The 11,188-nt window shown below is 40.8% G+C and overlaps 1 protein-coding gene across 1 annotated transcript in view; it reads left to right on the top strand.

Moving 5' to 3' along the window:
* The window catches only part of LAMA1 (laminin, alpha 1), a gene marked incomplete at its 3' end in the record, with an annotated part of 112,327 nt that overhangs the window by 98,813 nt on the left and 2,326 nt on the right, over window positions 1-11,188 (top strand). Inside the window, 4 exon segments of the mRNA XM_008590575.1 lie at window positions 7,256-7,404; window positions 8,083-8,227; window positions 8,711-8,852; window positions 11,140-11,188. Coding sequence (XP_008588797.1) covers window positions 7,256-7,404; window positions 8,083-8,227; window positions 8,711-8,852; window positions 11,140-11,188 — 485 coding nt within the window.

Genomic DNA, 11,188 nt, shown 5'->3' with positions numbered 1-11,188 from the left:
ATTATAGCCTAGATCTATAACCATTAGCCTAGATGGTGTAGAATGCACAAGTCTGAGTGTTAGCATCACCCTGTTTCACTGGTTGCACGTGGTGTTATTTCTTCATTTTACCAACTTGGTTTTAATAATCTAAGTACTCTTCACACTGTTTGTGCAATATGGGCCTCACCCTTGAGCAGTCTGAGAAGAGTTTGCATACACACAAATGCTGCATAAATCCACATTACTGAACACCTGGAGAAGAAGTTCAAACTGGAGAAAATGTTTTATAGCCACCCTTGGCACATGGCACTGGCTGCGCTCTAAGGAGAGGAGTTTCAAGGAGGTGATAAAACCTTGGAAAGAATGTGCAATCGTCATACTGCTGGAGACTTGGAGAGGATGAATGTCATAAGCCCTCTGGTCTTACCTTACCTCCCTGCGGCTTTCTAGGCAAGAAAAAGGAGTTCTGGCCTCTCTGTTTTTGCCTGTTCCTCACTATTGGAAAAGGGATGAGCTCTGGCATCCGTCTGTTTTAGTGATAGTCACTAAATCAATGTAAGCCCAAGGGTTGGTTCTACATGTTATGGTTAATTTAGACCTGGAATCTTTAGGGTTAATGTAAGATGTATACACAGATAATTACTACTCAGAGAAATAGGAGGGTACTTCAAAAAGCTCATGGAAAAATAGAATTAAAAGATAATATGAATCTTTCCATGAACTTTTTGAAGACCCCGTGTATGTGATAACAGCAATAATTGCTCTATTAATATTTGCTGAGTGAAAAAATATAAAAGCTCTCATTTATTTGCCAAATGATCATCAACTATCCTCTCTGTGTCAGATGGAAAGATCCTCAGGTCCTAGTCTTCAAGGAATTAAATCTCATGTGAATGAGAGACAGTTTCCTATAAATGCCATATTAAAAACTGACTGATTTTCCTATGTTTAAGCACTTTAACAAATAAAATCATTTTCATCACCATCTGATTTCTTACTTTACGAAACACAAAGCATTATGTATTATCAAGAGAGGAAACCTGCCTCATAGTGAAAATTCATTACGTAATAGCAGTTTTGAACTGCAGTGAGCTGCGAATGTGGGTCGCTAGATGACTGGAACATTTCCCCTCCCTCCTGCAGATTAAAGTCGCTGTGTCTGCACACAGAGATTGTATCCAGGCCTACCAGCCTCAGATTTCTTCTACTAACAACAACACCTTAACACTAAATGTTAAGACGTGTGAACCTGATAATCTCTTCTATCTCGGTAGCAGCACCAGTGTAAGTTATGGTCCTGTGGAATGCAACGATGACTCTTAGGAATGTATATATTTACTTAATTGACACTTTGGCTGATGGGGAAAAAAAGGGCTTTAGAAAAATCACTAAATTCTTTTTTTTTTTTTTTGGAGAGACCAGTAAGGGGATTGCAACCCTTGGCTTGGTGTCACCCGCACCGTGCCCAGCCAGTGAGTGCACCGGCCATCCCTATATAGGATCCGAACCTGCGGCCTCGGTGCTCTCAGTGCCACACTCTCCCAAGTAAGCCACTGGTTCGGCCCCAAAAAATCACTAAATTCTGCTGTAGGGACTAACCTTTGCTAAAATGGTAGCATTAGATTAAAAGTAAACAACCTGCAAACTTGAATGCCTATGAGGACTGAAATGACATTTCTGAACGATGGGTCCCCCTGCCATCTTAATAGCAAGTCGTGGAAATACAACACTGCGTGATGCCCTCTGTGACCCCTGCAGTGACTGAGTATCAGAATTGTAGAGTTTTACCCAGGCCCTTCCTGCCAACAAGATTCCAGATCACTGATGCCTTGGCTGTGCCAGTGGGATGGGTCAGAACCCTTGGGAGTGTTAGGGCAGAATTGTTAACAAGCACACATGGGATCTGATGTGTCTTCTTAAGAGACGAGACTAGAGTGCAGGCAAGCCCCTGAGTGGGATTCCATGGCTCCCATCTTGCAGAGAATATTTCACATCCATTTGTTGCCTCTGAGACTGGGCAGAAGGACAATTGCAGCGCCGTCTCCCATGCTCCCTGGGACGGCTGGTTTTCCTGGGGAACTGTAAGGGGGGCGTTGTGGAGGGCTGTGCCAGGCATGGACAGGAGGTGCCACTGTGCAGTCGTGGTCGCTGTCCCCAGTACTCTGAGTCGGGTTCCACCTCCAGGGAGGGAAGCGTTGAAAGACAAGAGAAGATAGCTTTTTGGTTTTGCTTTATTTTTTTCTTTTTAAGAATAGAGAAAAAGCTGTAAGAATTTGTTTTTTAAAGTGTTTTGGTGGTCATGCCAGCAGTCCAGTGGATAACCCCATCCCCACTCGTGCCCCACCCAGTCTGACTTCCTTGCTGTGGAGATGCAGCGAGGGAACGTGGCCTTCCTCTGGGAGACGGGCTCTGGGTCAGCATGGGTGCAGTTTCCTGACTTCCCCGCTGATGACAACCAATGGCACAGCATCCATGTATCCAGGTAGTGGAGAAGGTGCTCTTGGAATTATCTCTCTTAGTAAACTGTGTCTTACAAGTAATTACATGCTTGTGACATCATATAGGCTTTGAAACTTCTGGAAAGTTAGATTATAATCAAAGAATACTTGGTTTAGATTACAGAAATAAAAGCTTGGGGTTTTTTTCTTATTACAGAAGAAATAAACTTTGTTATCAAAATTAACTATCAAAAGAAGAAAAAAAAGTTTAGATTACCTTTAGAATGTTACCGTTAGAAAGTCTAAATCTGAAGCAGCCAACCAGGTAAAATGCATAGTCCCCAGTAAAGAGGAGTATAACGTGGCGTGATAGAAATGCCACGAGGCGGGCAGTGCTATGCAGGCAGCGAGGTCACACGTGAGGAGGAGGACATTTCCTTAAAATTCAGATACAAGGCAAAATTCTTCCTTTTGAAGCTTCACTCAAGAGGCTTTTTTAAACAGCTTGAAGTATATTTTTCTTTTCACTTTTCTTTAATATTATGGTTTGTTATTGGTGGTGCACTGTTGGGAATTTTTTTCTTTGTTATTTGCAAAATAGGGTGATATTGAGTGCAATCGACTGTCTTCAAGTATAGTTTAGCACATGTTCTGTAAGTATTTTAAGCAAGAATGTAATGTGATGAAATTTATTTCAGAAGAAATATTCTACATGATTTGAGGAGAAATTTGGGGGCATGGCGGGCAAGACAAGAAACAGGGGACCCATTGGGGGGCTGTTATGGTGGACCTGAGAGAATCAGAGGGAGGCTGTGTATGGGACACAGGGGGATATGTGTGTGCCAACTTGAAATTCTGAAAGTTCCTTTTGCCATTTTTTGTGACCTTTAGGTTTGGAAACACTGGTTCGTTGAGTGTAAAGGAAATGAGCTCAACTCAAAAGCCACCAACAAAAACAAATAAATCTCCTGGAACAGCTGATGTTCTGTATATAAACAACTCAACCCTAATGTTTGTTGGAGGACAAATCAAGGTAACACTCTGAAAGTTTATCTGAACAGGACTGGCTGGTTTTACCTGTATATAAAATTAATATGCTTAAATTGTTGAATATATCCTGGTTAAATGAAGATTTTTCTGCTTTGTATGAGTCCATTTCTGTTGCTTATAACAAGATATATGGAACTGGATATTTTATAAAGAAAAATGAAATTTATTGCTTACAGTCCCTGAGGTTGGGAAGTCCAAAGTCCATCTGGCGGTGGTGACAGTGACCCAGGGGTCTTACATTGCAAGATGGTGGAAGCAGAGAGAGCAGAGAAAGAGAAAGACGGAACTTCTTCTCTCTTCTTTTAAAGCCCTCAGAACCACGCCCCTGACCACCATTTTTAATCCATTCACTACTGCAAGGCCCCACAATCCAATCACCTCTTCAAGGCTCCACCTTTCAATTACCATAATAGGATTTCCCACCCTCTTAACAGTCACAGTAGAAACCAAGTTTCTAATACATAAAACTTGGGGGACACAATTCAAGCTTCAGTGAGTTTGGGAGGAACATGAGTCAATCCACTATATGCATTTATTATTTTTCTTTATGTCAGCTCATCTGCAGAGCTGGGCTTGTTTTGTAGGGTAAAGGATCATGCTTAATCAGTAGTGTAAATGGAGCAGGAGCCAATGGTTCATTTTGTTATTTGGGTTTCTTTTCCAATGATGAAACAGGAAATTCAGTATTCCATATTAATTTCCATAAAGTTCTTTTATCTCTGTTGTAAGTCTGCTGGCAGATTAATACTAATTAGTGTTTAGTGAAGAGCTTATATTTATTTTATTATATCAGTGATCCCTTCACCTAGTAAAGTTGAATTACTTGGCCTGATTCAGTGCTCTGAAGTGGGAGCAAGGATCTCAGTTCCAGCTGGGCCCTCACTACTCACTGTGTTCTCTACGACTCTGTTTTCTCACCTGTAAAAGGGGCTTTTCTCTAGCATCTCTGGTAACTGAGATGACCTTTAAGATCCTGTCCAGTTGTCACTCCAGAGTTCCACTCCATAAGTGGAAGAAAATCCAGTGATTACAAACTGACCATTTTTCTGAATGTTGTTCTCTCAAAATTTGGATCTCTTAGATTTAAGCTTCCAAGGAGAAATTTCATGAACTTAGAGAATTTATTCCTCTACACCAAATCTACGTGAGTTGTATTTGTTTGTTTACATTTGAAATCTGCTGCTGTGAATGTTACTCATTTTAAAGGCTGCATTGGAGAGGCCTTCTTGAATGGAATATCCATCGGCCTGTGGAACTATATTGAAAGGGAGGGCAGGTGCCATGGCTGCTTTGGGAGGGAAGCCATCCCACGACTTAGCACACAGTATGTCATGCTGCTTACCTCTGAGACCTGCTTAAAGAATTCATGTGAACATCAAGGATGGACAGTGTTAGTGACATTGGTCATTAACATTGGATATTATGTAGATTATTTACTAACAGAAGCATGATATCATTTTTAACCCATAAAAAGAAGTGCTCTTTTTTCTGTGTCTTGTATGCTTTTATCGTGGATCATAAAATCTAGAAGCTTCAGACATCTGCTCAAACAACCTTCTGTCTCAAAGAGCCACAGTTAAGTCTTACTTAAATCACTGTACATTTTTATTTTGAAAATACCTCCAACGATGAGAATTTTGTGTATGTACAGTCAATTTTATAGATAAGTACTTTATTCCTAACCAAGTTCTATAATTCTAGAAGTAAAATGCATTTGTGAATGGGGAACAACTAATATATTTTTTCATATATTGATATAATAGAAGGCATTTAATAACATAATCTCTCCAAGCTTAACATAGCCCTCATTATAACAAAATAACTGGAACCCCTGAAGTATTATAAGACTGTTTTCTACTTTAGTAATTAAGACAATAAATTGCCTTTTACCATTAAAGAATGTAACATGCGATATAACTTTTTCCCATCTAATGGTCTGGACATCTAGTGTCCAGATAGATCTGTTGTAAACAGGGTGATAGATATCTGTAATACACAAGATCAGTTACAGGCAATCACATTATGTTTAGAAACCCAGGGGAGAGGTTCATTGTCAGGTCTGCTTTCTCACATGGCTCATAGCTTGGGACATTGTAGTTTAAGCCTTTTATTTGCTACTTTCCCCTCCCTTGGCTTACTTTAAAAGTTATCACCAGAAGCTTGATTATTGCAGTCTTAGGACTAAAAAGAATATTGGATTTGGAGTCTAAGTTTCTCAGGCTCCTGTCCCAGGTCTCCCACCAAATTCTTTCCATGTCTTTGGATAATAAGTCTCTTCGCCTCACTGAGGTTTGGTTTCTTCCTCCAGAAAAGGAAAATGATAATCATACTTGTCATGCCCACCCTCCAAAATTATCTTGATGAACACACAGCCTGATGTATGTGAAGATACCTTATAAATGTGAAACACTGCACTGGTGTTCATCATGGGTCTTCCTGCAGTGACATGGCATTGCTTTGTAGGTAAATGTCTCAGCACTATTTTCTTGACCATAAACGTGTGAAAAACCAAGATTTTGCAATTGGCAAGCTTGATCCAAAATGCTAGTACGTCGTGAGGGAACAACACTGCACTAAACTGCAGCAGGATGAGCACATGAATTCCGTCACTTCTTCCTTCTGCTGAGTTTCTAGCAAGGAGCTCTTTCCAGCCATTTAGCAATTCTAACATGAAAAATGCCCCAACCCCTAGACTCTGTCCCCTCCACTGACCTTACTTTTAGAAAGGAAAGTCTTCACAAAGGTTGAATATTTCAACTTTAGCTGTTATAAGGTCCCCTATTTTCATCAGTCATTTTCAGGGTTATATTAAAACCACTGACCTCAAACTGCACCATTGAGTGAATTTAATGATTGCTAATTCTTCTCTCTTGTTGGGGTAAAGAAGTCCATTGGCTATGTGGCTACTGGTTGTGTTCCCCTTGAGACCCCTGTTTGGTTATACTGTCCTGTGTGGAGATGTGGCACTGGGTTTGGTTGTTATACCTTCAACTGGGAATAGTTCAAATTCATACCCCAAATCCACCCTAATCCAAGTTGCACTCTCAAGCCCTTTGGTATTCCAAAAAAGTAATTTTGAAGCACAAGTACAGGTTGCAGATGAACTACTCTGTAATTGAATAATTTTTAAACACAATTATATGTTCCAGATGAACTACTCTGTAATTGAATAGTGAATCAAAGTCAGCCTTTTGAGGTGTGGAGGGAGAAGACTAGAAAACACATTGACCTGAAAAGTGCTCTGGTCCACATTATATAACTTTCTTGTAGGCCATATACTCATGTCAAAATATGATACAAGTCTTTGAACTCATCCTACAGACTTTTGAGGATGTTAATGACTTTTTTTTGGTAAAATGATCCTGTTAGTACATGTGAACCTATTCGTTTTCCATTGTAACTCCAGTTTACCTGATGTGTTAGTTAAAACCAGCAGAAGGTGATGAATGCCAATATAAAAATTACTCTGAAAGCACTGGAATTAAGAAGAGGCAGTTTCATTAAAGAAAAGTAGAATAACAAATCTGTAAAGTAGGAATGTTTATAACAGTTATCCTCTTGTGAAGAAATTTCTTTTTCCTGTAGTGAACACTGCCTACATTGACTTTCTTTTCTTTTTATAACAGCTAGACCTTTGTTTTGCACAATCTCGTGGCAAGCATATTTTCAAATATTATGATTTATGCTTGTTTTCAAATTCATGACTTCTGCACGGGAGAGCTCAGCCGGAGTGTGGTTTGCTCTCCCACCTGCTGAGAGGGGGTGTCCTTCATCTGTTCTGCTGTGCAGCCCCCAGGATGAGGACTCTGCCTTCCATTTTGATGGGAGTGGCTATTCTGTTGTGGAGAAGATGCTCCGGGCTACTGTGACTCAGATAATAATGCTGTTTAGTACCTTTTCACCCAGCAGGCTGCTTCTCTACCTTGCTTCAAATGTCACCATAAGAATCTTTATAGGGCACAAGGCCCTGTTGTGTAGATACATTTAGATTGCTATGAGGTTGTGTTTAATGAGGACTTACTAATACAATATATAGGTGTTATTCCATACAACTTTCCCATTTTAAGTCATTTATTAATTATATGAATACAAATTCATGGAAGAGCCTGTGGAAAATACAGATCACCAAGCAGAAACTAGCCTTCCAATCATTATAGATATTGAGTAAACATTTGTTATTAAAATCGGAGTCCAAATAATTCGTCTCGTTTCCGTTCACTGTGACCACAGTGGCCTTGCCGAACACGTCCACAGGAATTTCACATTCCCATTTTCATCTCACGTGCTAGTGATTTGTGTCTCTCAATCTTCTCGTTTTATTTTTAGGACTGGCTCATTTTTAAGTCTAAACAAAAAAGATACAAAGAGATTCCACTTCTCTTACTGAACTGGAGATTTTGGTAACAACAAATCGTGTTTCATTCATATTTGTGTAGTATTCTACAAAGCTTTCATGGGCATTTTTAGTTACGTACCATAGACCTCTGTCTATGGGGCCAGAACCAGTTTTCTCAGTTTGACTTTAGAAGGTTTCTGCCATCTCTGACTTGAAGGGAACAGAAAACTTGAGATGAAGATGTAGCCATGAGGAATTGCCTTTTCTTCTTCCCAGAAAGACTTTTTATCCATTGAGCTGCTCCATGGCAGAGTTAAAGTCACGTTTGACCTGGGTTCAGGACCTCTTGCACTTATTACAGACAGACGTTATAACAATGGAGGCTGGTACAAAATTGCCTTCCGGCAGAGCCGGAAGCAAGGTGCGTGCACAGATGGACTCACCTGATGGTGGTCACCCTCATGAGAATGGAAATCTTTCCAAACTCAGCAGTCTTTACTTTAGTTTCCTGGATATTCTTGAATGATATTCTAATTGAAGCCATTGCTGTCTTTGGAATACCAAGCAACAGGAGTCACATTTCGCAGGAGTAACGCGATAGTTCTATTTGTCTGTGGTTTCCAAGTGCATTATTTAGCATTAGTTGCTGAGTTGGCATCAGGAATCAAATCCATTCTATATCTTTCCACACATACTGCTGTCATTTAGTGATGTGTATTCTGGACTTATTGACATTTGTAGAGAGGATTTTCACTACTTCAATAGTCAAGAACATCAGCTGGTCACATTTGCAGAACTGAAAACAATGTGACTTTGCAAATGAACTTTGTTGGCACTCGTGTGCGTTTACTTTAATGTAGAAAGTGATTTTCACTTTCTCCTCTTCCTTTCAATCTCCTTTTAGGACTCCTTGCAGTTATTGATGCATATAACGCCAGTTATAAGGAAACCAAGCAAGGGGAGACTCCAGGAACATCTTCCGACCTCAATCGTCTTGATAAGGATCCGATTTATGTGGGTGGATTACCTAGGTCAAGAGTTCTAAGGTATGATATGAAACTGCAGAATTTCTGTGTTCCTGATTACCAACCATATTACTTTGCTAGGGCTATGACAAAGTAGCACAAACTGGGTGTCTTAATCAACAGAAACTTGTTCTCTCCCAGTTCTGGAGGCTACAAGTCTGAAATCAAGGTGTCAGCAGGGCTGCTTCCTTTTGAGGGCTGAGAGGCAGCCTGCTCCATGCACCGAGCTTCAGGTAGCTTCAGGCAGTCCTTAACTTGTACGTGGCATTGTCCCTGTGCCTACACATCATCTTCCCTCTGTGCCTCTGTCACTTTTCCAAATTTCCCATTCTTATTACGACACCAGTCATATTGGACTAGGATTTACCCTGATGATCTCATCTTAACTTGATTACACAAGTTGAGACACCGTTCAGCCCATTACATCCACTTTTATTCAAAGTACTATATGCCATGGGGCCGGCCCGGTGGCGCACTGCGCTAGTGCGCCGCTTGGGAAGTGCGGTGGCGCTCCTGCCGAGGGTTCGGATCCCACATACAGACCGGTTCCTGCTCACTGGATGAGCGAGGTGTGGGGGCAACACCGAGGGTTGCGATCCCATTGCCGGTCCTGGTCCGGTACGGGGGCAACACTGAGGGTTGCGATCCATTGCCGGACACAGAAAAAGACAAAAAAAAAAAAAAGTACTATATGCCATATTAATTGAGAAGTAAAGCAGGCCTTCTGCAGAAAAATCAATGATTTTGTGTATATCGCCTTTAGAACATCTAAAAATTATTACCGTGCGGTATTTGGAGACCCTGCCTTCTGTCACACTCCATCCTTCTCTCTAGACATTTTACAGTACTAGAATCTCTTTAAAATCAAAAAGCAGTCATGCTTTCTGCAGACTTATCTGGATTCCCCCTCTGTGTGATTAGAATGAATAACATACGTGAAAGTTGAAAGACCAACGGCAGGAAGTTGGATGAAAGACGGCAGAGGAGAGAGACAGAGGAATCCTTTTATAACACTGATTCACATTTAGCTTTGTGACTTGGATGATTTACGTAAACCTTGTGTTGGTTCATTGTCCTCAGCTTTGTAATTTTGGATTGGACAAACTAAGCCTCTAAGGTTCTTTCACACCATTTAAAAAAAAAGTCGTAAATAAAGGCCAGCAGTCAAGGCAAGACCTCCTCCAGGGAGAGGCCATCAAATGTCTAAACTGGGACACTCAGCCCAGTGGTTTTCAAATGTATACTGTGGCACTACCCTGTCTGTCATTAGGCCAAGTTCTTTTACAGAATCCCAATATGTGGCGCAGATGTGCAGCCTTTCCAGTTGCTGTGCATGAGCAGCAGGAGCCCACTTCCCCACTCCCCCCTTCTCTTTCCCAGAAATCTCTGAAAGTTCCATGAATCATAGTTTGCAAGCGCAGTCACCTTGTGATCTTAGAAATGGATGCATTTAAATCCAGGAAGGGGGTCATTTGCCAAGTCTTATAGACTTTCATGGTAGAAAGGACTTGGGTATCATCAAGGTCAGTTTCCTCATTTACATTGGAAGAAACTGAGGTCCAGAAAGGTTGAAATTTGTTTCAAATCACGTAGTTGCCTAATGGGCCACAGCTCATTGCTCAGCACAGAGGGAAAAGATGAGGTGTGACTATAACAGGAAACCAGATTGCTGCACAGTTCTTCTGTGACTAGCTAATGCATAGGAGACAGCTGGAAGATGTTCAATGGTCTCCATATTTTAGAAATGAGAGAAAAATATGATATTGACTCGGAGGCTAAGAAATGGGGTTTTGGATAATCCCAGACTTGACCAAATGCAGTTATTTCCTTCAGAATAAAGTTCATGAATATACAGTATGGAAAGCAGCCAGTGACTGCTCGAGCCTACTGATCCTAGGAAATAGCATCGCCTACACCTGCCCCCAGGGGGCAAGTGTTCTGCTCTCTGCAGGGGCTGGATTGGAACCTGTGGGCTATGAATTTCTTATGACAATGTAAGTCTTATAATTGGCCTGTGTTTAAATGAGTGTATTTAAATTGTAATGATTATAAGAGTTCACCTTAAGATATTAAACATATTTCTTATGTGGTTGTCATCTAAGTAGCCAAACTCACTAAGTTCAACCTGTTTCTCTAATCCTAGAGAGAGTATTTCTTTGACCTGAAGTTCTCAACACCAATATTGTTCTTCGAGGGAGTGATACACGAAAACAGGTTTCCATGTATGTTGGTCCATTATTCCTTTCTTTAAAAATGGAATTATGAAATCCAAATTTTGCGCTGGTTGTTCGCATGTCCTTCCCTACAGGAAAGGTGTCAGTAGCAAAAGCTACGTGGGCTGTATCAAGAACCTGGAA

The sequence above is a fragment of the Galeopterus variegatus genome, unplaced genomic scaffold (genome assembly GCF_000696425.1).
Source record: "Galeopterus variegatus unplaced genomic scaffold, G_variegatus-3.0.2 Scaffold6205, whole genome shotgun sequence".
Classification (NCBI taxonomy): Eukaryota; Metazoa; Chordata; class Mammalia; order Dermoptera; family Cynocephalidae; genus Galeopterus; species Galeopterus variegatus.
The sequence above is the reverse complement of the archived record's forward strand: the minus strand, read 5'-3'. Positions and strand labels throughout refer to the sequence as shown.